Source organism: Exophiala spinifera (genome assembly GCF_000836115.1).
Source record: "Exophiala spinifera strain CBS 89968 unplaced genomic scaffold supercont1.4, whole genome shotgun sequence".
Classification (NCBI taxonomy): Eukaryota; Fungi; Ascomycota; class Eurotiomycetes; order Chaetothyriales; family Herpotrichiellaceae; genus Exophiala; species Exophiala spinifera.
In genome coordinates this window covers 2,200,685-2,220,285 of record NW_015622516.1, presented here as the reverse complement: position 1 = coordinate 2,220,285, position 19,601 = coordinate 2,200,685, and the positions used below count along the sequence as shown (strand labels likewise).

The following is a 19,601-nucleotide window of genomic DNA, read 5'->3' as shown; positions in this document are numbered from 1 at the left end:
GAGGATTCTTCTGGGTCGGCTTTGATGCCTTGGTCATGTCATTAGCTAGTCTTGCCTTACGAGGCTCTTGGTGTCGTGGACAGACAGACGTGGTGGCCCTGTAGCTTAGTTTCCAATGCGCAAAGCATTCTTTTCCAATCCTTCTCTTCTCTGCTTTGCTCTTCTCCTTCCTCTGTGTTTAACCCTGTCCGACTTGGTGTCGCTTCGCAACTGGTGCCGTAGACTCGGTGTTGTGGCTACGATGTCAAGTGTCAGAGCTAAAAGCAAGGAGCGGATACATAGAAAGAGAACGATATTGCTCATTGATTTGGTACCAGTCACCCTAAGTTTACACAATCCCCATGGCCATATTCCGTCAAACCCATCCTTTGGGCGATACCGATTCTGTCTCCCCAAAATGATTCCCATGCCTTCGTCCAAGGCAACCTGCAAATCGTGGAACGTGTAACAATCACGTCGCGCTCGCAAACTTCTTCTTCCTGGCCTCGGCAGCGAGGCGGTCTGCCTCTGTCGAGAAAGCACCGAACGGCTTGCTGACGCCACCGGGTCTATCGCCCCGTCTTCTCTGCGAGTTGTCGCGTCCTCGTCCCTGGAATCGGCCTCCTCGTCCACCGCCTCGACCACGGCCGCCGAAGCCTCTCCGCAATCCGGGGTCGTCCATTGTGCTGTCCTCCTCTGTCCGGCCACGTTTTCTCGAGTCGCGCTTTGAATCAGATGGTAGTGCCTCGTCCAGTTTTCCCATTGCGGTCTGTCCGGTACCGAAGCGCTTAGCACGTTCCAGTGCCTTCAGAGCTTCCGCGTCTGCTCCCTCTGTGCCCACTGCGCCAGTCTCTCCATTGGCAACGGCGGCTCCGGTGCCGAAGCGTTCGGCGCGTGCTTTGCGCTTGGCCATTTCTGCGTCCACCTCTGACGTGGGGAGGTTCAGGGCGAAAGATGCTGCGGTAGCTTGGGCGCTGTCATCGTTCGCGGCGGTGGGCTCTACCGTCGCAGGCTCTGCGGCTGTTGGTCCGGGTTGGTCTGCTTCAGGGGCTTCTGATGTTGATGGTGCAGCAGGCTCTGGTATTTGCGCAGGCGGCGCGGTGGTGGATTCGGCCGGGGGAGCCTTCAATGCTTCTGTAGATGACTGTTTGTTAGCGTTTCTTCAGTGCGCATGTCGTGAGATGGAGGCGGGCGCAGGACGAAGTTTGAGAGGGAATCCCTTGGTTGTGGTTGTCTTTGGAAACGCACCATTCTCTGCTGCAGCTTGATCGGCCTCGTTCAGTCTTGCAACAAGCTCTGCTTTCTTTCCTGTGTGAGGCAAGCTTCGCGATTTCAAGATCTCTTGGAGCTCTGCAACCGTCTTTTTCGCGTAGTCAACCATGATGGCGGAGAAATGGGTCGCGCTCAATAAAACAGGCAAAGTCTGGCTGGTGTGGTTGCTGGGATGTAGGAATACAACGGAGAAGGGTGCGATGGGTGATTAAATGAGTGCGCAATATGCTAGATTAACAGGTGGTGTATTGTTTGTGATTGTATTGTCCTGGATAACAATGTTGATGGGAGCAGTACACTGAGCGCGTTCGCAGGGTGACGTGTGAATTTTCCGGAGCAAATTATCGCTGGTTGCGGCAGCGCTCTACGAATACGAGGTTACTCAAGCCGCTATCAATTTTCCCTTCTGCAACAACGGCATTCGATTAGGAATATTAAGTGATATAACAACTGCTTTGGTGAGCGAGGACTCCATCTGCGCTGTCCTGTGTCGCAGTGCGGTTCGATGTCAATCGTCACTACCTAAGACGACGCTGGGTACACTTAGGCCCGGTATTGTGGCCAAAACATATTGCATAGGCCCATCGCGCCCTGGCTTTCGGCTCCCGGGCGGTACGAGACTGCTGTCATGAAGTCAGGGACTCTAAACGCGACTAATGCGTCACAACCAGGAAGAGATTTTTTGCACTGGGAGCTTCGCATCAACATCAAGCCCTTGAACTCGCTTGCCATCGTTTCGGACCGGACGTCGAGGAAGCGCGGTGCGAGTCGTTGTCTTACGGATCTATCCGCGTACCGGGGAAGCGACAACAAGGTCAAGGTTCGACCAGAGTCATTATCATGGCTTAGCTGACGGAATGGCCGTTCAGATAGCCGGTATCCAAGTTTCTGGATGTATGTAAATAGATACACTCAGCTCGACAGGGATACTGCGAGGCTGAAGAAAGAGGCTATTCTGAAAGAGGTATAGCTGTTGGGTTTGCTATTTAGAATAGTACCCGCCGAGGGGGCCGTTTGTACAAGTATGCTGCTCATACGAGCATGCTGCAGCTGTACATGACAGTGGTCCAGGGAGAGTATCAGTGGACGAATTGCAAGAAAGTAAAAAGCCTTCCGTCTTGTGTCTTTCTCTTCGTCATACGAGTACCATTGAGCCGGGCAATGAAGATATCAGCATCAATTCCTGCTCTGCAGTACCTGCTAGGCCAGGATGCATTTCCTAGCCCAGTCAGTCTCACCAGCCAGCTCGACGAGCTTTTGGCCCTTAGGAGTCAGGTGTGTCGCACAATCTTCCAGTGGCGGGCGTTGTGACGGCTCGAGTCTAACGGACGCGGAAGCTGGATCCAAGTCTAAATTCCCCGTACCTTTATCTAACACTAAGACAAGGGGAATACTCCGTGCATCTGATACATCGGAAGTCCTGGAGCGTGCTGTACTCGTGTGCTTGGGTTGAGAGGTGTGATGGTGTTATGAACCTCCATGACCACATAAGGAACCCAATGACCTTGCAGCATCTGGAACAGAGGCGTAAAATGATTTTGCTGTGGTCTACGCCTGGCATCATACCATATTCCGTTGCATGATTCAGGAGAAGGACAAGCCTTGTCATTTGATCGAGGAAGCACCGCTTTACTGGAGAGCCAGGAAATCCCTTTGACTTGGGGCGAAGCTGGTTCTCGACCTACAGTATGTCGGTGCAGCCGAACTAACTCTAAGACGGTGCTTCGCTTGGACCACTAAGGTGGTAGTCTGCTCACAGGCTGCTTATATCTAAGGTGTAATAGGGCTCAACCCCATCAGGTGATTTCAGTGGCACGTTGTATCACCTACTTCGAGATTCGAACCTGCTTTTGTCGTGGGATTGACTCACGGAGACGCCTCCGCAAGTTATCTGGGCCAACCGTGCAGGGAAAATCTCAGGATGCCCGCTTATCGAAGTTAGCGGGCTTTATCAGACACTCCCTGGTCTCAGAATCAGCCACACAGACTGTATTTCACCAGATGCCAAACATCATTGGCCGCCAGGGAGCAAAATCACGGACGCGAAAATGCCCTACACGGCAGGCGAAGAGCTCGTTGGGGTAATATGCCACGCTAATCGAAGGTGCTTCTGGGCGGAGACTGATCTGATAGTTGATGAGGGATTTGTACGAGGCACAGCTAGCCATATAGAACTTAAGCTGGAAAAACCCGGTTTCACCAGAGGCATTGCACCAGAGGAGGAAGATGATTGAAGGAAGCAAACGCATCCCATGAATCTGGCCCTCCCCGTCGTGCCGTAGCTCCCACCTCCGTTCAGACAGTTACGGCTACATGGCTCGGGCCTTTTCGAGCCTCTGCTGGGCCCCCGCGGCGTATCCAATGCAGAACGAGCATTTGCGATTGGGGGGCTGAGCAAGCTGTGCGGCGTCTTGAAGAGCTCAGCTTTAGGGATCGCCACGCCTAGAAAGCCAGGCAGAAATGGCCGTGGGCTCAACGGAGTCACGGCCCGCACAGAAAAAGGCTTGCGCCTTCTCCACTGAACGGAATCCCAAACTATCTTCCTACTTCACCGACTGGTTCTCAAGTTTTGTCCCCCTGCGCTCAGCAGGTTTTTGGCCCTGCGAATAACGAAGCGCATCTGTCGCCTTTGCATCCATCCCTGTTCCCGGGAATTTGCCCAATTGCGAAAAACGTACGAGTGCACCAGTGACTGTGGCTGATTCTGAAGGCGTCGTCTCCCTCACTGCCGATCCATCTCTTCGCCACCACTTTCTCAGTTCGGTTCTTTTCACAAGTTGCACCAAGCCTCCGCCCTGCAAGCCTGGTGTCGGGCTCGCCTTCCACACAGGTCCCCGCCTATGATGCCGCATGTCGTGCACATGTCATGCGGATTGGAGCGTCACCGTTACACATGACTTCTGGAAAAGCGTCGTTTGACCACTTTTACAGGCCCTATCGGCGAGTAATGACAGGCGAAGCCTCCGAATCCGTCTAGCTGGCTCACTGTCCGCAGCCCGGCTGGCAATGGCTTTACCCCAAAGTGTTAAGCATGGAATGACAGAACTCAGACACTTCTGGCGTGACATCTCCACGCTGGGTACGGGAGCAGCCACCGATGGAGCCTCTTTGGATGGAGACTCAACTGACACCAGGAGATCCCCCCGGAGTCGCTGAGACCGAATGGCAAAGCAAAGATGCCTCTGGTCACCAGGTATCCTGGCATGAAGGGGCATTAGGGTTTCTCAGTGGGATACGAATGATGCGCGGGCCCTTAGCGCTGCAGCGGGAAGTGCTCGAGGAAGAGCCACGGGCGTTACTGGTGTGCCGCATTGTTCTATGACTCGCACGGATACTAACCAAGTGCCTTTTCCCTCCGCCATTCATGCAACCATTTCTTCCGAGGTGGTTATTATCCAAGGTACTCGGTCTCTATCTGCATTTTTTTCCTCTCTTCAAATGTTCGCTCGTCCATATGTCAAGCGACATTGCTAAAACGATACACTGCCCTTGTAGCATCACGTGCGATATTTGTGGCTACTATTTACGCTACCGGACGCTTCGGCATAATCACTGTGGCGCATGAAGACTCAACTGGGCGTGGGAATCCTATGACTTTCTACTTCCTCTCGACACTGTCAATTTTCTTCTGAGAGATTTCTCCCAGTTATTCGTCACTTGTGCGACTTATGTCGTAGACATTTCCCGAGGCTCGACAATCAATACATTTATCGACAACCAGGAGCGCGTTGCCATACCGGATGTCAGCATAGCCTCACATACTACTGCGACATATGTTCTCTCAACCAAGAACCACAGAGGTCTGACTGTGTCCATGTTGGCTTCTTCAGGAATGGTTCCGGAATGATTTCCTGGGCGTACTCCCCTTTGTTCGTATCTAGGAGGGTTAGTGAGCGAGTATATCAACCGAAACATGTCACACAGAACACCAATATATGAGACCCGGCAGGGTCTACCCAAAACAACAGATGCTACGGTATCACGAGGTTCTCGCTTGCCAACAATAGGTCAGTATGGACGTCAACCAAGCGCTAGCCGATCAGATGCGGCCACAGGCTCTCCCTCTCAGTCCGACCCCGTCCGCCCAGAACTGGCAAAGCCCCTGGGATTAAAGCCTCGCTCGAAGCCCACGTCAATCCCTCGATCTGTGACTAGATCTCCATCTCTGAGACCTACTGCGCCAGCCAAAAATATGTCTTCTCCTTCTCTCACGACCAAATCAGCTTGGGGAATAACGCCATCTTCACAAGAACCCCCCCTTAAGATGGAATCTTACCAGAACCAATCTCGCAGCCACTATGAACGCCCTGCAGCATGGACTCCAAGATTAGCCGAGACTGCTCACAATACCGCTTTATCCTCGTTAGACACTCAGAAAGATGCAATCTTCGGAATTGTGATGCCCAGGACTGCCACCACGAAAAGGCCAACGAACCTGCCACCTCGCTTAATACCCGAATTGCAAGCGCTTGCTGCCTCGCCGACGAAATATCAGGAGTCGTTGAACAACTCTGCGATCTCAGTAAATAGTCCGTCAACCTGGGCTTCAAGCACAAGAAGTCCCTGGAGTGAATCCACGACGACGACAACCCCTATATCGTGGTCCTCGACCTCTCCAAGTGTCGCGCCACAGGTACCTGGAAGGTCACCTTCGAAACGCACACAGGTTATTCCACTTCGACAAGCGAAACGGGGAAACATCCCACGGGTACCAGCCCTTCCAGAAGCATTTTCCGGGGCAGACAGCAGTCTACAGCTCGGTTCAAGTGAAGGAAAAGACGCGTCCCTCAGGAGGACACCTCTCAGTACACCTGCACCCACTCCTCCACCTAGAACCTCCTCTGCCAAGCAGTCCTTAAGCAGGAGTAGTAGCCGAAGTCGGAAGCACAGAGAGCCCACTCCGCTGTCACAGGGCCCCAGATCCAGGGATAGTGACAATATTATCGATGCTATCCAACAAAAGACTATTGAAAAAGCGCATAGTGACCTTCAGCAATCTCTGGAGGTGCAATGGGATGGGTTCGCTCATTCGAGTACGACGTCTATTGCGACAGGTTATCAATCCATACGCGGATCAAGCAGGGGCCAGGAAGGATTACCCCTTCAGACTACCGTTACCTCCTCATCCTCGAAAGATGTCACAGCAGGCTCATATGAACACCGGCCCATTACGCCAAGTACGGCCGCCACGGCCGTCCATGAGTCTCCCGGTCGGCTTGGAAAATTCTCTCGTATAGGTTTATTCGGCCGACGGGGAAAATCAGCAGGCACAGAAGTCGAGCACCCATCACGAAATCCGCGAAAGCTGCAACGGAAAGGACCTACTGCAGGTACAGGGCATGAAGGATACGGGAGGAATGGAAGACGTGGTCGAAAGGTGTCTCAGGACGGTACCTCAACCGCTAACAGCGAGAGTGAAAGGTCCGTTAGCAGTACGCACCGAGTGCCTCTAAGCACATCCAAAGCCAGTGCCAGCCCGAGCAGCAGTCGTAATCACCGAAATAGTCAGTCTGACTTGGACGACTTTGCTGCAACGAGGATGAATCCCGTCCCCATCAGAGGAGGATCTGGCAACAGCCTGCGGAGTGGCTCTGGCAGCAGGATTGACGTATTTAATCCAATGACAGAGTATGCAGTACCAGAGTTTGAGCAATCAAATCTGCCACGACAAGCATCCGCTGAGGGCACTTTCCTTGTCGATACTTCTGGTGATGCGCCACGCCCGACACTTGCCGTGCGGCGATCACAACGATTCCGAACGGATTCGGAACCTTTCAACATACCAGGACCAATAAGAACGGATCAGCCTGCAGTTCCCTCGTATGTCGCGAGACAAGATGAAGGTCGGGGATCTGCGCTTGCAATGTCCACCTCGACTCCGAGTTCGACAGCCGAATTCAGTCGTGGCGATCCCACGTCTTCTAAGACTAAGGATAGAAAGCCACGCAAGTTGAGATGGAACATTTTTCGAAAGAAAGATGCGGGTGACGATATGCACAAGATACACATGCCACCTTCTACATTCCCCGAAGAGATGTCCGTCGCTATCTCAACAATACCAATTTCCCGACCTATGCCATATTATGCTATGATGGATTCAGAAAGCGAGATGAACACCAGTGAGCACACCGGGGATTTGCTGGGGCAGGTAGTCGACTCTCCGTCTGCGAGCTCTCCGATGTATTCGTATGAGGCGGAGTCCGTCCACGACCAAGATATACACACCCAGTATATCGGAGATACTTATCTGCCACCAGCACCAGTCTCGCCGTCTCATCTTTTGACATCTCAGCTTCCTGTGGCACCTCTAAAGGAGCCCAACGAAATACAGCCTGAGCAGCCCCAGCGGCGTCCACCTAGATTGCCTCGTGTAGGAAGAATTCCTCAAGTCGTGCATACAGACGAACGAGAGCACAAACCAAGCAGATCATCATTTTCTCAGCCCTTTGCAAAATCATCTGTCTCTGATATCGTCAGCGGACAAGGACCAGTTACTGAGCAGACTCAGGGATCGTCTTCTCAATCGGGAATGGACGTGCTTCCTAGAACTACATTCAACCCCACTGAGAGCTCAAGATATATGGCACATACCCCCTCAGAGACAGAATTCCTTCGATTTCCTTCCCGCCAGCTGTCCGACGCTTCCGCTTCAAGCAGTTCTGAGGGAGCTCTAAGCATACTAGGGCCGTCGTTGATTCCGGGCTTGCCCGACAGTGGCTTCACTCCTCCACATACTCAGATTGTATCTCAAAGCCCAACAATTGACGAAGTCTGGAACGAATATGACGATTTTATCGACCAAGTTATGTCACCATCCGGCAAAAGAGGGAGCGTGAAGCGCATCGCTCATGAAAAAATCACGAAGTCGGAGAACGTTGCAAATCCACCCGCAAAAGCTTCTGGGACGCGATCCATACGCCAAGGGCCCAAGAAATCTGGCAGAAATATTTCAGAGCATGGCGATCTACTTGTAGAGAGGCCACAAATGAGGAGAATTCCTGTGGCTGGTTCATTACCTCTAAAATTGAAGGCCTTCCCCTCGTCGTCACCGCCGGCTGGGGAAGAAGATGTGAGACTGCGCAGGTCGAGAATTGTGTCGGCACTGGATCCAACCTCACCATTGTCTATCCGCGAATTCCTCAGGGAATATGAAAACACTCAGAGAAATAGTCTTAGGCTGTCTGATGAGACTGTCCGCCCAGCAACAAGCCAGCCATTGGAGTTATTGCTTGCCACCAAGACAGCTGCAGCAGAAGAGACAGGTCCAAGTCACCAGGAAAATGCGGCGTTGCTGGACGTGGTCGCACGGAATAAAGACCCAGTTGGACAGTCAGAACTACACTATGCCTCACTGATGGTTGCTAAGTGGCTATCATTTGGCCGAGTACTATTCTCTCCTGCACATGATGAGGTTCATACTATCCCGGAACGACATATACTTGTCATTGACGGCCTAGGCAACGAGGATTGGTCATTGTATTGTGCGGTGACTTACGAAGCGCAACGGGCTTTTGTACACAACCTAAAGGAGAAATCCAGCAGGAGAGCCTCGAAGGATCCAAAAATATCACACAATGCCCCTGAAACCCACCAACGAGCAGAGATTCCCAGCTTCCACGACCGGTTTCCCTTCCCTTCAGCTTATTTCTGTGCAGTGGTTCTGCGATTTCCGCCAGCAATGGCAGAGGCCAAAATGAAGAACATCATCTCGGAATGTAGGCGGGTGTTACTTCCGGGTGGTTACATGGAGCTCATGCTCCTCGATCTCGATATTGTCAACATGGGCGTCCAAACTCGACGCGCCGTTCGCGAACTCAAATTCAAGATGACGACAGCGGATCAACAGATCAGCCTGAAACCAATCATTGACAACGTTCAGAGCCTGCTTGGAGCTCGTGGATTCTCGAACATCAGTCGTTGTGTCGTTGGAGTTCCTGTGGCTGGTCATCCTTCCAGACCAACCGATTCGCCATCCTCATCACGCTCCAGTGGTGGGTCAGAAGGATCCAGTGGCCCTGGATTCGGCGACATGCGACAAGCAACGGCCTCCCCTCGAATGGCATTTGGCAAGGGGAGGAAGGGTACCAATTTGTCGTTGAACGATCTCATTGCCGACCACTCAGACAATGCAGATGCTAAGATTGGCAAAATCGTTTCCAGAACTGCGAGAACGTGGTGGCAACACTGTTTTGAAGCGAGGGTGATCTCTGACGGCAACCTTTCGAAGAGCATCTTCGCAGATAGAACCGTGCTCGGCGAATGCAGAAGCAGAGGATCGAGTTTCAAAATGTTGATCGCATATGCACAGCGGCCCGTCTTCGAGGGCAAACGGCGAACTATGAGCGAATCTGCGCTCTCGACCATGGCTACGGCTGGAGCTCGTCGGCCGGGCTTCGCAGGATCCAGCGGATCGCGCACAGCGTGAGGAAATAATTGCCACGAGACCACAGTCAAGCGACAGCTATATTGACGAAATTAATGATAACGACAATGATTATCAGAGACCCCGGAGGTCTGCGACGAAATGGCCTACCACAAACTGGTATGCATGCATGACCTTTGAAGAACAGCGATATGACGTTTTGGTTGGAAAGATACCCTCACACATAGCATGCGATCTTTGATCATGAAGCGACTATTTGGTGATTTGCCAGGATGAAAAGTTTGACTACATGGGATTAAAAGACTTATATTTTATACAACCCAGATAAAAGTCTCACAAAGCGCAAGCTTACGACGAGTATGTTATGTGAGTCTGGAAAGGCGGCTGCTGGCAGCTGTCTCGATGGATGCATGGATAGTTTGGAGGTAATAAATTTAATTTTAGAGACCAGCATTGTGCTCTGGAACATCTGTTTCAAATCCAGGGAGTAGTCATAGACCCATATGCACGAAATAGCCGCCGGCGGAGATGTGCAGGACTCGTGGGAACGCAGACCTCGAATGGATGAGATGTGGTCGCGCTATCTTCACGTACAGACAATGGAAGCGAGACGCCAGGAAAGAAATGGCGCCTGTATGTGTAGAATTGCAGGGATGGCGAATCCAAACACAGGTTTGAGCAAGCTGAGAAAGGCAGGCGCGTCCTGAGTCCGGACAACGATGGGATGGAGGACGCGAAGGGCTTGACAGGCGCCTGACCTTTGCCCAATGAGTCGGATGAAGGTCTAGACACTCGGATCTCGCGCACTGTTAAGGTACAATAATAGTGCACCAGGTATCTTCCGTTACTGCAATTATTTCACGAGTCTTCAGCCAGAGCCCCAGACGCCTGTTCGCCGTATCACCTCCCTCGTTAACCGCTCGTGGCGAATGATGCGTGTTTTGTATGCTGGAACCTTGTCTCGCCTCATGATCCTGGCAAAGATCGTCTACTGCTAAGGCAAAGGCGACTTTTAACAAACACCGCCTCTGCCCGCTCCTTGTCATGTCGACTCGCTCCACATCCATCCCGCACAGAACTTCAGTTTCCTCGACGACCTCGTCACAGCCATCTCAACCATCTCAACCCTCGCAGGCCTCCTCGCATACACACCCGCGTCCTCAGGTCCGACAACTCACGGCACAGCAACTTGCCGAACGTGTCATCTCCCCCTCCTCCATCCTCTTTCCCCCAGGCACCGCCCCGCCCTCGAGGCTGCAAGGCCGACGATCATACACAGATATGGATCGGAGACATCCGAGTTCCTTCCAGCAGCTTGAAAAGGTATGTTGAGTTTCTATTTCTCGGGAAGACGAACTTTGGTACTAATGTTCCAACCAGCTGGGTGAAGGGACCTATGCCACCGTTTACAAAGGCCGCAATCGACAAACGGGCGAACTCGTGGCCCTCAAAGAAATCCACCTCGACTCAGAAGAAGGCACTCCATCCACCGCTATTCGAGAAATCAGTCTGATGAAAGAGTTGAAGCATGAAAACATAGTCACGTTATACGATGTTATCCACACCGAGAACAAGTTGATGCTGGTGTTTGAGTACATGGACAAGGACTTGAAGAAGTACATGGATGCCCGGCCAGAGAACCGCGGACAGTTGGATCCTCCGACCATTAAGGGATTCATGCGGGACTTGCTACGAGGCACCGCCTTTTGCCATGAGAACAGAGTGCTCCATCGCGACCTCAAACCCCAGAACCTGCTCATCAATACCAAGGGACAATTGAAACTGGCTGATTTTGGCCTCGCAAGAGCGTTTGGTATCCCCGTTAACACCTTCTCGAACGAAGTGGTGACACTCTGGTACCGAGCTCCTGACGTTCTCTTGGGCTCGCGAACATACAACACCAGTATCGACATCTGGTCTGCAGGATGCATCATGGCGGAAATGTACACCGGCCGTCCATTGTTCCCCGGAACCACCAATGAGGATCAGCTACAGAAGATTTTCAGACTGATGGGGACACCATCCGAACGAACTTGGCCTGGAATATCTCAACTACCTGAATACAAGAGCAACTTCCCTTCCTTTGCCACCCAATCACTCGGAATTCTACTGCCTCAAATCGATCCTCTTGGTCTCGATCTCCTATCCAAATTGTTGCAACTACGTCCCGAGAACCGGATCAGCGCACAGGACGCCTTGAGGCACCCATGGTTCCAAGATCTTCCAGACTTTGCCGGCCAAGGACGGACCCACGCCAGTGCTACCATGCGTCAGCCATCACAGCTAGCACATCAAGGAGGCGGAATTGGAGGATACGGAACACAGCCAGGTATGGTAGCGCAAGGCCCCTACTAGAACTGGTGGCTGCAAAAGTGGATAATACGGCCATATCATCGCTTTGGCAGATCAAATTAAGATGCGAGGAAAGGTCCAAAATCGGAGTGACATTACAGTCGCTTCAGGCAGCGGCGCAGACCTTTGGGTCAGTCGTGATACCCTCGGAGCTACAGGAGTGTATGCCAGCAAGATCACTCAAGGATGGCTGGGTGGGTGGTTTGCAAAATATCGTGTTTCTGCACTGGTGTGAAGGCTGTTGTTGTCGTTGAGGAGTTTGAATTACCGGACAGCATATCCATATCGGAATCCTAGAATGACACGAGGTGTAATGACAGTGCGATAACGCTCAAAATGGACTGCAGGAAAATGCTGCTTTGCCGTTATCTGAGTATTAAATGTTTTGTCAGACTAATGAAATGCTGCCACGCCCTGTTCGCGGGCTCGGATATTAATGTTCGTTGGACAATTTTCAGCGGACCGCAAGGAACGAAGCTAGTGCTCCTTTCGGCTTCCCAACAGCCAAAAGCTAGAGAGTAGATTACACTCATCAATTATTGTCCGGTCGCACTCACACTGACCATCCTCTCTTTTCCTTTCTTAGTCTACTTGTCTCGTTCTTCTGCATTGGAGATGTTGTCGAGAGCTTGCCTCAAGGGCTTCGGCCTCCAGTCGTTGCCAAAGAGACAAGCTTACCAGGTTGCTCGTAGGTCCGTCACCACAGACGCCGCAAGCTCTCACGCAGAGAGAGAAGATGTGCCGGATGTAAGTTGGCCGCTGCTCATCGGTCTTGAGGTCATTGTGACTGACGACTATCATTAGGAAGATGACAAGCCATTCCAAGTCAAGCTCTCCGAGGAGAGCTTCGAGACATACGAACTCGATCCTCCTCCGTACACCCTCAACACCACAAAGAAGGAACTGAAGCAGATGTACTACGATATGGTGTCTGTCCGGTGAGTAAATGCTGGAGAATAGCGACGAATTATCCTCTGATATCAGTCGCAGACGTATGGAAATGGCTGCGGATCGTCTATACAAGGAAAAGAAGATTAGAGGCTTCTGCCACTTGTCAACCGGTCAAGAAGCCGTCGCAGTTGGCATCGAGCATGCCATCACCAAGGACGATGCTATCATCACTGCCTACCGATGCCATGGCTTCGCTTTGATGCGAGGTGGTACCGTCAAGTCCATCATCGGTGAACTGCTTGGCCGTCGCGAAGGAATTGCCTATGGAAAAGGTGGATCGATGCATATGTTCGCTCCAAACTTCTACGGCGGTAACGGTATTGTCGGTGCACAGGTGCCCGTCGGTGCTGGTATTGCCTTTGCGCACCAGTACACTGGCAGCAAGACCACAACTCTCGCCCTGTACGGTGATGGTGCCTCAAATCAAGGTCAGGTTTTCGAGGCGTTCAACATGGCCAAGCTGTGGAAGTTGCCAATCATCTTCAGCTGTGAGAACAACAAATACGGCATGGGCACTTCTGCTGCTCGATCGTCTGCCTCCACAGAATACTACAAGCGGGGTCAATACATCCCAGGTCTCAAGATCAACGCCATGGATGTTCTGGCCATGAAGGCGGCCGTTCAATACGGCAAGGAGTACACTGCTGCAGACAAGGGACCACTGGTGTTTGAATTTGTCACTTACCGGTACGGCGGTCATTCCATGTCCGACCCCGGTACGACATACAGAACCCGGGAGGAAATCCAGCGGATGAGGTCTACCAATGATCCCATTGCAGGTCTCAAGCAAAAGATCCTTGACTGGGGTGTTTGCTCAGAGGAGGAACTCAAACAAATCGACAAGAAGGCTCGAGAGGATGTTGACGGCGAGGTGGCAGAAGCAGAGAAGATGCCCATTCCTGATCCAGTGCCAAAGATTCTGTTCGAGGACATCTACGTCCGTGGAAGCGAGCCAAAATACCTTCGTGGCCGAACTCCAGATGAGACCTACTATTACTAATTACGACTTTCTGGGGGCGTGAGCGACTGGCTTGGGCAAAAGCAAGTTCAAAGCTATGTATATTTAGCACTTCCTAGTTTTTGGCAGAAGCATAGTGATGGAATTGATTTTGAACAGTCTTTTCACCCTGCAGTACAAGAGCTGTCGATCGAGCAGATGCTCAGTACCACCTTGAGGTGACTGCCTAGGTAGTTGATGGCACATTCGAGGAGCTATCAGCCATAGTCCTCGTATACCTCACAGGTGTGGCTCATGTTTGCAGAGCTACTTCACCGTTTTTAGTGGTGTGTCGGGCTGTAGCAGCTTATTTGCCTCAGGTACCTAAGCTATAATCGGTACCGGCGCTATGGAGTGATAGGCACCTAGGAGAAAAACGTGCTTGAGATTTTAGCAGTGTTTGGCACTGACCTTCAGCGCAGGGGAAGTGGAGATTTATGGGCGGCTTGGGACTTTTTAGTGAGTTGATCCGTCGCCTGCGACCACTGCAATCGAACAATTCCTGAAGCGATGAGGTAACCCAAAGCTGTACTCCAACAAGATCATCAATATTGGAATCCCATCAAGCCATCCACCCTTCGATCCATTTCGAATCCTGCCATTCCTCTGCACTATCAGCATTCTACCCTTGTCGCTCAATATCTCCTCGCACGGCAAGCAACCTTGTAGAAGCCGCGCCATGGCAACCGCCATCAGCGAGTCCTCCCCGCTTCTGCCGCAGCATAGAACGTCAACTGATTCTTCTGCCCGCCCCAGCATACGATCTGCTCGAACTGTCACCTTCAACCCGATGACTTCGGTCAGTTCACAGTCCGGGGCAACGTCCTCGGGCTCCTTGAGACCTTCACAAAGTCCATCGGCGGCTCTCGGCGGCCCGGCTCAACAAAAGCGCGAACAACAACCTATGCTGAGTGCCCTGAACTCGAAACTGCGGAGAAGAAATAGTCATGGTGCGCCTCTACCCACCACGCAGCCGTTCACCGGAGCTCCTCGGCCTGGTGCCCAGAGGACGACCAAGACAACAGAAAAGCTCAAAATCCTGCCAAACCCCGATATCGAGGAGCCTGATGAAGAGAGCGGTCGAGATGTATATTCGCAATTTACGAGGATCAAAGATCCAAACGCTAGAAGGGACGCTGCAAGGCTCGGAAAGGCGGACAGAGACAAGCTACCAAGAGTCACGGCTTACTGTATTGCCCAAGGTTATCGCCTCGATGCCATTATGAAATTCATGAAGTCCAGAGCCAAGACGAGGGGCGCCAATCCAAAGCTGTTCGACGAATGTCTTTACAGCCCCTACGACTATGATTACCTGAAGAAGAATGACAAGAACAAGCCCAGCAGCAGAGGCAATAGTCCCGTGCAGGAGAGATTCGCCAGAGCCATGGCTAGCCCGAGGTTGACGCCTGCCGAAAGGAGGTACTCGGACAGCGTGGTCGAGGTAGAAGATAACAAGAAGCAGAGAAGAGGAGAACTGGCAGATCTACAGGAGGAGATGGGCCACCCTGGCATGATCACAGAGTCCTCGGAAATGGCTATCGATGCGTCACCGTCGACAGTCGATCTTGGAGAGTTGGGCCCTGACTTTGAACACGAACGCTCGAGTTCTGAGTTCTCCACCACCGTGCACACACCCGAGGTCTTCATCTTTGACTACGGTACTGTGGTGATTTGGGGAATGACTGTTCAGCAAGAGCAACGCTTTCTGAACGACATGTCCAAGTTCAGCGATGCACCCTTGCCCACCGAAAGTGTGCAGACAGAGAACTTCAACTTCTACTATACCAAGGAGTACCAGGCCCGGATCTACAATGACTTTATCAGTCTGCGTGAACCTCGCAACCATATGATAAAGTTAGCCATCAGCCACGCTTTGTCGCAAAGCGTCAAGACGAGTTTATTCGAAGATCTCGTCAGCGAGACAATTGACGCGACGAGTCCTTTGCCCGCGGTGATTGCTCAGACGGGCAGTGTGAATTTGACAAGGCGACAACTGAATATGCAGATGGGAGAACTATTTATTCTCAGAATCAACATTCATCTGCAAGGGAGCGTCCTTGACAGTCCAGAGCTGATGTGGGCAGAACCACATCTAGAGCCAGTTTATGCTGCCGTCAGGAGTTATTTGGAAATCGAGCAACGCGTGACTTTACTTACTGAGCGACTGGATGTTATTGCTGGTACGTTCAAGTCTTTGCTGACCAAGCTGGATAAATGCTGACCGTGTTAGATCTGTTGGCTGTTTTGAGAGAACAAGGAAGTCGAAGACATGGTGAGGTGCTTGAATGGATTGGTAAGATACCCATGTGGATTGTTGACGGGGATGCGTACCTAATTGACGGTCGACAGTTATTGTGCTCATCGCAGCGGAAATTCTGGTTGCGTAAGTCGTGCTTGATGGGGTTTTCATCGCAGCTGCTAATGCTTCTTCACAGTGCCATCAACATTGTGGTCGACCTCTACGCTGGTGTGGACTGAGTCCCATTCTCGGGTGCAGCCGACGCCATTCCTCCGTGCAAGATTCATGCTCGACAAGCACACACAGTAATCACGACCACAGGATTCGCATGTCTCTTTCAGCTACCATGCAAACAATCAACCTATAATCAACTGCTTGTATCCATAAGAATTTCTTTACCTAGCGACGGCGTTCGGGAGCACGTCACATTCTTGCGTTCAGTCACTGGCAAACAGAAAGGATTTTGATCTCTTATGTTTTTTTTGTGATTGTTGCCGCAAAAAACTGAGTATTGGCCGTGGGATGATTCAAATAGGTACATATCACTGCTGGGGCCGGTGAGGTGCATCAGGTGTTGTTGAGTTCACAAGTTTACATCACCTAGAATTACCTGATAATATATCGATGAATTGGGTTGAGGCGTACCGAGTACATGGACTCGGCAGGACATTGATCTTCAATTACCGGTTCTAAGAGCCATGGATGGACACGAAAGCATCTGCCGGATGTGAATCTCCCAATGCGGATACCTACATACCTGAGTACAGGTAGGTGGGATGTTTCACTTGCTGGTAGCCTGGTGAGCGAGTCCTTGTACTCTGGACTCGTACTGACATCCTCACTCATCACTCGTATCTTGAACGCCGGTGACGTACCTGCTGTGTGTTAGTTTTGTGCGGGGACGCTTCGCCAGACTTTCCTGGTATACAGTAAATTACAGTACTCCATCACGTCCGCTGTGCTCGTGTGATTCATTGCTCTTTGAGTCACTGACAGAGAGCAACTGCACATGGACAAAATCCATGAAGTGATCGCACGAGCTAGTTCCCCCAGCTTGCTCTGCAAGGCATGCCATCTCTCGGCTTTGAACAAATACCATGCTGAAACACGTCATCCCACGGCGGCATATTCCACCGCTCCAACTCCAACGCAGATGGGCGACTCAGACGTCTCAGCAGCCATTCCATCCCTCCACCAACGAGTGGTCGCACCCTCCCTCAAACGCAACTATATCGGATGAAGAGATCTACAGACTCGCAGCAAAACCTCGCCGTCCACTTACGCTCGCTGACCTGGTCAGGTGTGTTCCGGCCGTAGTGTAACAACCTCCCCGCCTGTGTACTGACTGGCAGCGAACAGACATGGCAAACCTCCACTGCGAGATGCCGCTCTCCTCTCCTCTGCGAACTTTACCCTCTCCCTCCTCCCTTCCAGACTTGCTCATCGAATCCAAGCTATGCGAAACTTGCCGTTCATCGTGGTCGCAAACCCTCATGTCTCCAAGATCTACAACAACTACCTCCACTCACTGTCGACATTGGAACCGTTCTACAAGAAGCCTATAGAGACGATAGATGAAGAGATAAGGTTCACGGATGCGATGGCTGACATCGTCCGGACACACTCAAACACCATCCCCACCTTGGCCCAGGGTTTTCTCCAGTGCAGAAAGTACATTGAGCCCGCTGAAGTGACGAGGTTCCTGGACCAGCACCTTCGCGCGAGAATCGGCACCAGGCTTGTTGCCGAACAGCACCTTGCGCTCCACATGGCCTCGACAGGCGATGCGGCCACTCGACCGCCTGACCCTAACCATGTTGGCGTGATCGACCTCGCTTTACGACCCGCCGATATAGTCCGGCAATGCGAGGGGTTCGTGGCCGAGGTGTGCGAACTCAAGTACGGCATCAGACCTTCGTTGGTGATCAATGGTGAAGTAGATGCCGAGTTTGCCCATATACCGATGCACCTGGAATACATCATCACGGAGCTTCTGAAGAATGCCATGCGCGCGACCATTGAGTCGGGGAATGAGCGAGAGGCTATCGAAGTCACCATTGCGTCGGCGCCCAACGTCACGACGACCAAGCTCGACTCGCTGAGGAAGCTCTCCGTGACCGAGGCGAATGCCTTCGACTTTTCCCAAGAAGGTCTGGAGGAGTACTGTTCTTCCCCGGATGCCGATGTCGGGCCCCTCAACGCCGCTGCTCCGTGTATCACCCTGAGGATCAGAGACAGAGGTGGTGGGATCCCGCCTGAAGCGTTGCCCAACATTTGGTCGTACAGTTTCACCACCTTCAACAATGAAGAAGCCATAGAGGCGGCCGGCGAGACCGGAGGAAGTGCAGGGTTGAACGCCATATCGAACAGCGGCACAAACCAGAGCTCCATAGCTGGGTTGGGATACGGATTGCCCTTGGGACGAGCCTACGCCGAATACTTTGGCGGTGGCATTGCCGTGCAGAGCATGTATGGTTGGGGCACTGACGTGTACCTGACGTTGCAGGGGATTGGGAAAATGGACGACGTGAAGAAGAGCAAGAATGGGCTCGAGGAACTACAAGAGGAGGTCGCTGGTACAGAGTAGTGGCAGTGGCGGTAGCAACGACTGAGACAGTTTCCTTCCAACCTAACGGCAATACGATTGCTTTGGCAGTGGCGAAGACTGAGAGACAGGTCCCTTCCTTCCCACCTACCCACCTAGGTACGGAGTACTGTGGCAGATAAAACGGGTCTGTCAGGTTTTCGCCCGGGGAACTTGATTGGTTCCCTCGGTCAACGGATCATGGATCTCGCTCGACGCTCGGCCAGCCAACCGCTTCTACAAGATGAGATCTTGTTTGGCCAACGACACAAGACTTTTCTCGTGTCCTTCAGGTCGACAATCTCCTCGACGTTCAACACCCTGGCTGCCCTCGCTAGGTTCATGAGCTGGATATCGTCGTTTTTGAGCTCCTTGAAGCGGACCCTTTGACGGCGTCGGCGAATCGTTTTGAGTTCGTGAGGGTGCCCCGACTTCGATACCGCCGTCGAGAGGGGGGGAAAGCCCAGTTTGCCGCTGCGCCAGGCGATGAGCATCCGCGAGTTGCGCGAGTCGAGCATGATCCCTCCGGTGACGCCGTGAGGGACGCTGCTGATGATGACGGAGAAGATGGACATCGTCGTCGAGCACTATGCATAGGCAGGCTATATCAATTAGTTCGACGGCCCGCTTCGTGGTGGCGCTGCGTTTTGCGATGGTTCCGACTGCGTAACCGGTCTATCTATGTGCAGGAGAGACAACGATAGCTTTCTCGTCTCTCTTCCAGTTTTGTTCGAAGATATGCCGGATATGACCGAGCTGGATATATTATACAATCCCCCAGACAATGACGCTGCGTTTAGTTTGCGTATCCATACACACACACACACACACACATATGTATATA

The 19,601-nt window shown here is 52.1% G+C and overlaps 7 protein-coding genes across 7 annotated transcripts; 5 read left to right on the top strand and 2 right to left on the bottom strand.

Annotated features, from left to right (window-relative positions):
* Window positions 1–451: 451 nt before the first annotated feature.
* Window positions 452–1,360, bottom strand: PV08_06001 (uncharacterized protein; the record flags this gene model as incomplete). Its single annotated transcript, XM_016380340.1, has 2 exons — window positions 452–1,113; window positions 1,228–1,360. The coding sequence occupies 2 exons, from the start codon at window positions 1,358–1,360 to the stop codon at window positions 452–454; spliced, it is 795 nt and encodes a 264-aa protein (XP_016236167.1).
* Window positions 1,361–5,164: 3,804 nt separating this feature from the next.
* On the top strand, window positions 5,165–9,676 carry PV08_06000 (uncharacterized protein; the record flags this gene model as incomplete). Its single annotated transcript, XM_016380339.1, has 1 exon — window positions 5,165–9,676. One exon carries the CDS (start codon window positions 5,165–5,167, stop codon window positions 9,674–9,676), a length of 4,512 nt encoding a protein of 1,503 aa, XP_016236166.1.
* Window positions 9,677–10,915: 1,239 nt separating this feature from the next.
* PV08_05999 (serine/threonine-protein kinase pef1) lies at window positions 10,916–11,989 on the top strand (the record flags this gene model as incomplete). The annotated part of the gene is made up of 2 exons (XM_016380338.1): window positions 10,916–10,957; window positions 11,015–11,989. The coding sequence occupies 2 exons, from the start codon at window positions 10,916–10,918 to the stop codon at window positions 11,987–11,989; spliced, it is 1,017 nt and encodes a 338-aa protein (XP_016236165.1).
* Window positions 11,990–12,601: 612 nt separating this feature from the next.
* PV08_05998 (pyruvate dehydrogenase (acetyl-transferring) E1 component, alpha subunit) lies at window positions 12,602–13,937 on the top strand (the record flags this gene model as incomplete). Its single annotated transcript, XM_016380337.1, has 3 exons — window positions 12,602–12,733; window positions 12,791–12,924; window positions 12,977–13,937. 3 exons carry the CDS (start codon window positions 12,602–12,604, stop codon window positions 13,935–13,937), a joined length of 1,227 nt encoding a protein of 408 aa, XP_016236164.1.
* A 676-nt stretch (window positions 13,938–14,613) lies between these two features.
* PV08_05997 (uncharacterized protein) lies at window positions 14,614–16,412 on the top strand (the record flags this gene model as incomplete). Its single annotated transcript, XM_016380336.1, has 4 exons — window positions 14,614–16,114; window positions 16,165–16,227; window positions 16,284–16,317; window positions 16,370–16,412. 4 exons carry the CDS (start codon window positions 14,614–14,616, stop codon window positions 16,410–16,412), a joined length of 1,641 nt encoding a protein of 546 aa, XP_016236163.1.
* Window positions 16,413–17,270: 858 nt separating this feature from the next.
* On the top strand, window positions 17,271–18,760 carry PV08_05996 (uncharacterized protein; the record flags this gene model as incomplete). The annotated part of the gene is made up of 2 exons (XM_016380335.1): window positions 17,271–17,473; window positions 17,533–18,760. 2 exons carry the CDS (start codon window positions 17,271–17,273, stop codon window positions 18,758–18,760), a joined length of 1,431 nt encoding a protein of 476 aa, XP_016236162.1.
* A 188-nt stretch (window positions 18,761–18,948) lies between these two features.
* On the bottom strand, window positions 18,949–19,332 carry PV08_05995 (uncharacterized protein; the record flags this gene model as incomplete). Its single annotated transcript, XM_016380334.1, has 1 exon — window positions 18,949–19,332. The coding sequence occupies one exon, from the start codon at window positions 19,330–19,332 to the stop codon at window positions 18,949–18,951; it is 384 nt and encodes a 127-aa protein (XP_016236161.1).
* Between the last annotated feature and the right edge of the window lie 269 nt (window positions 19,333–19,601).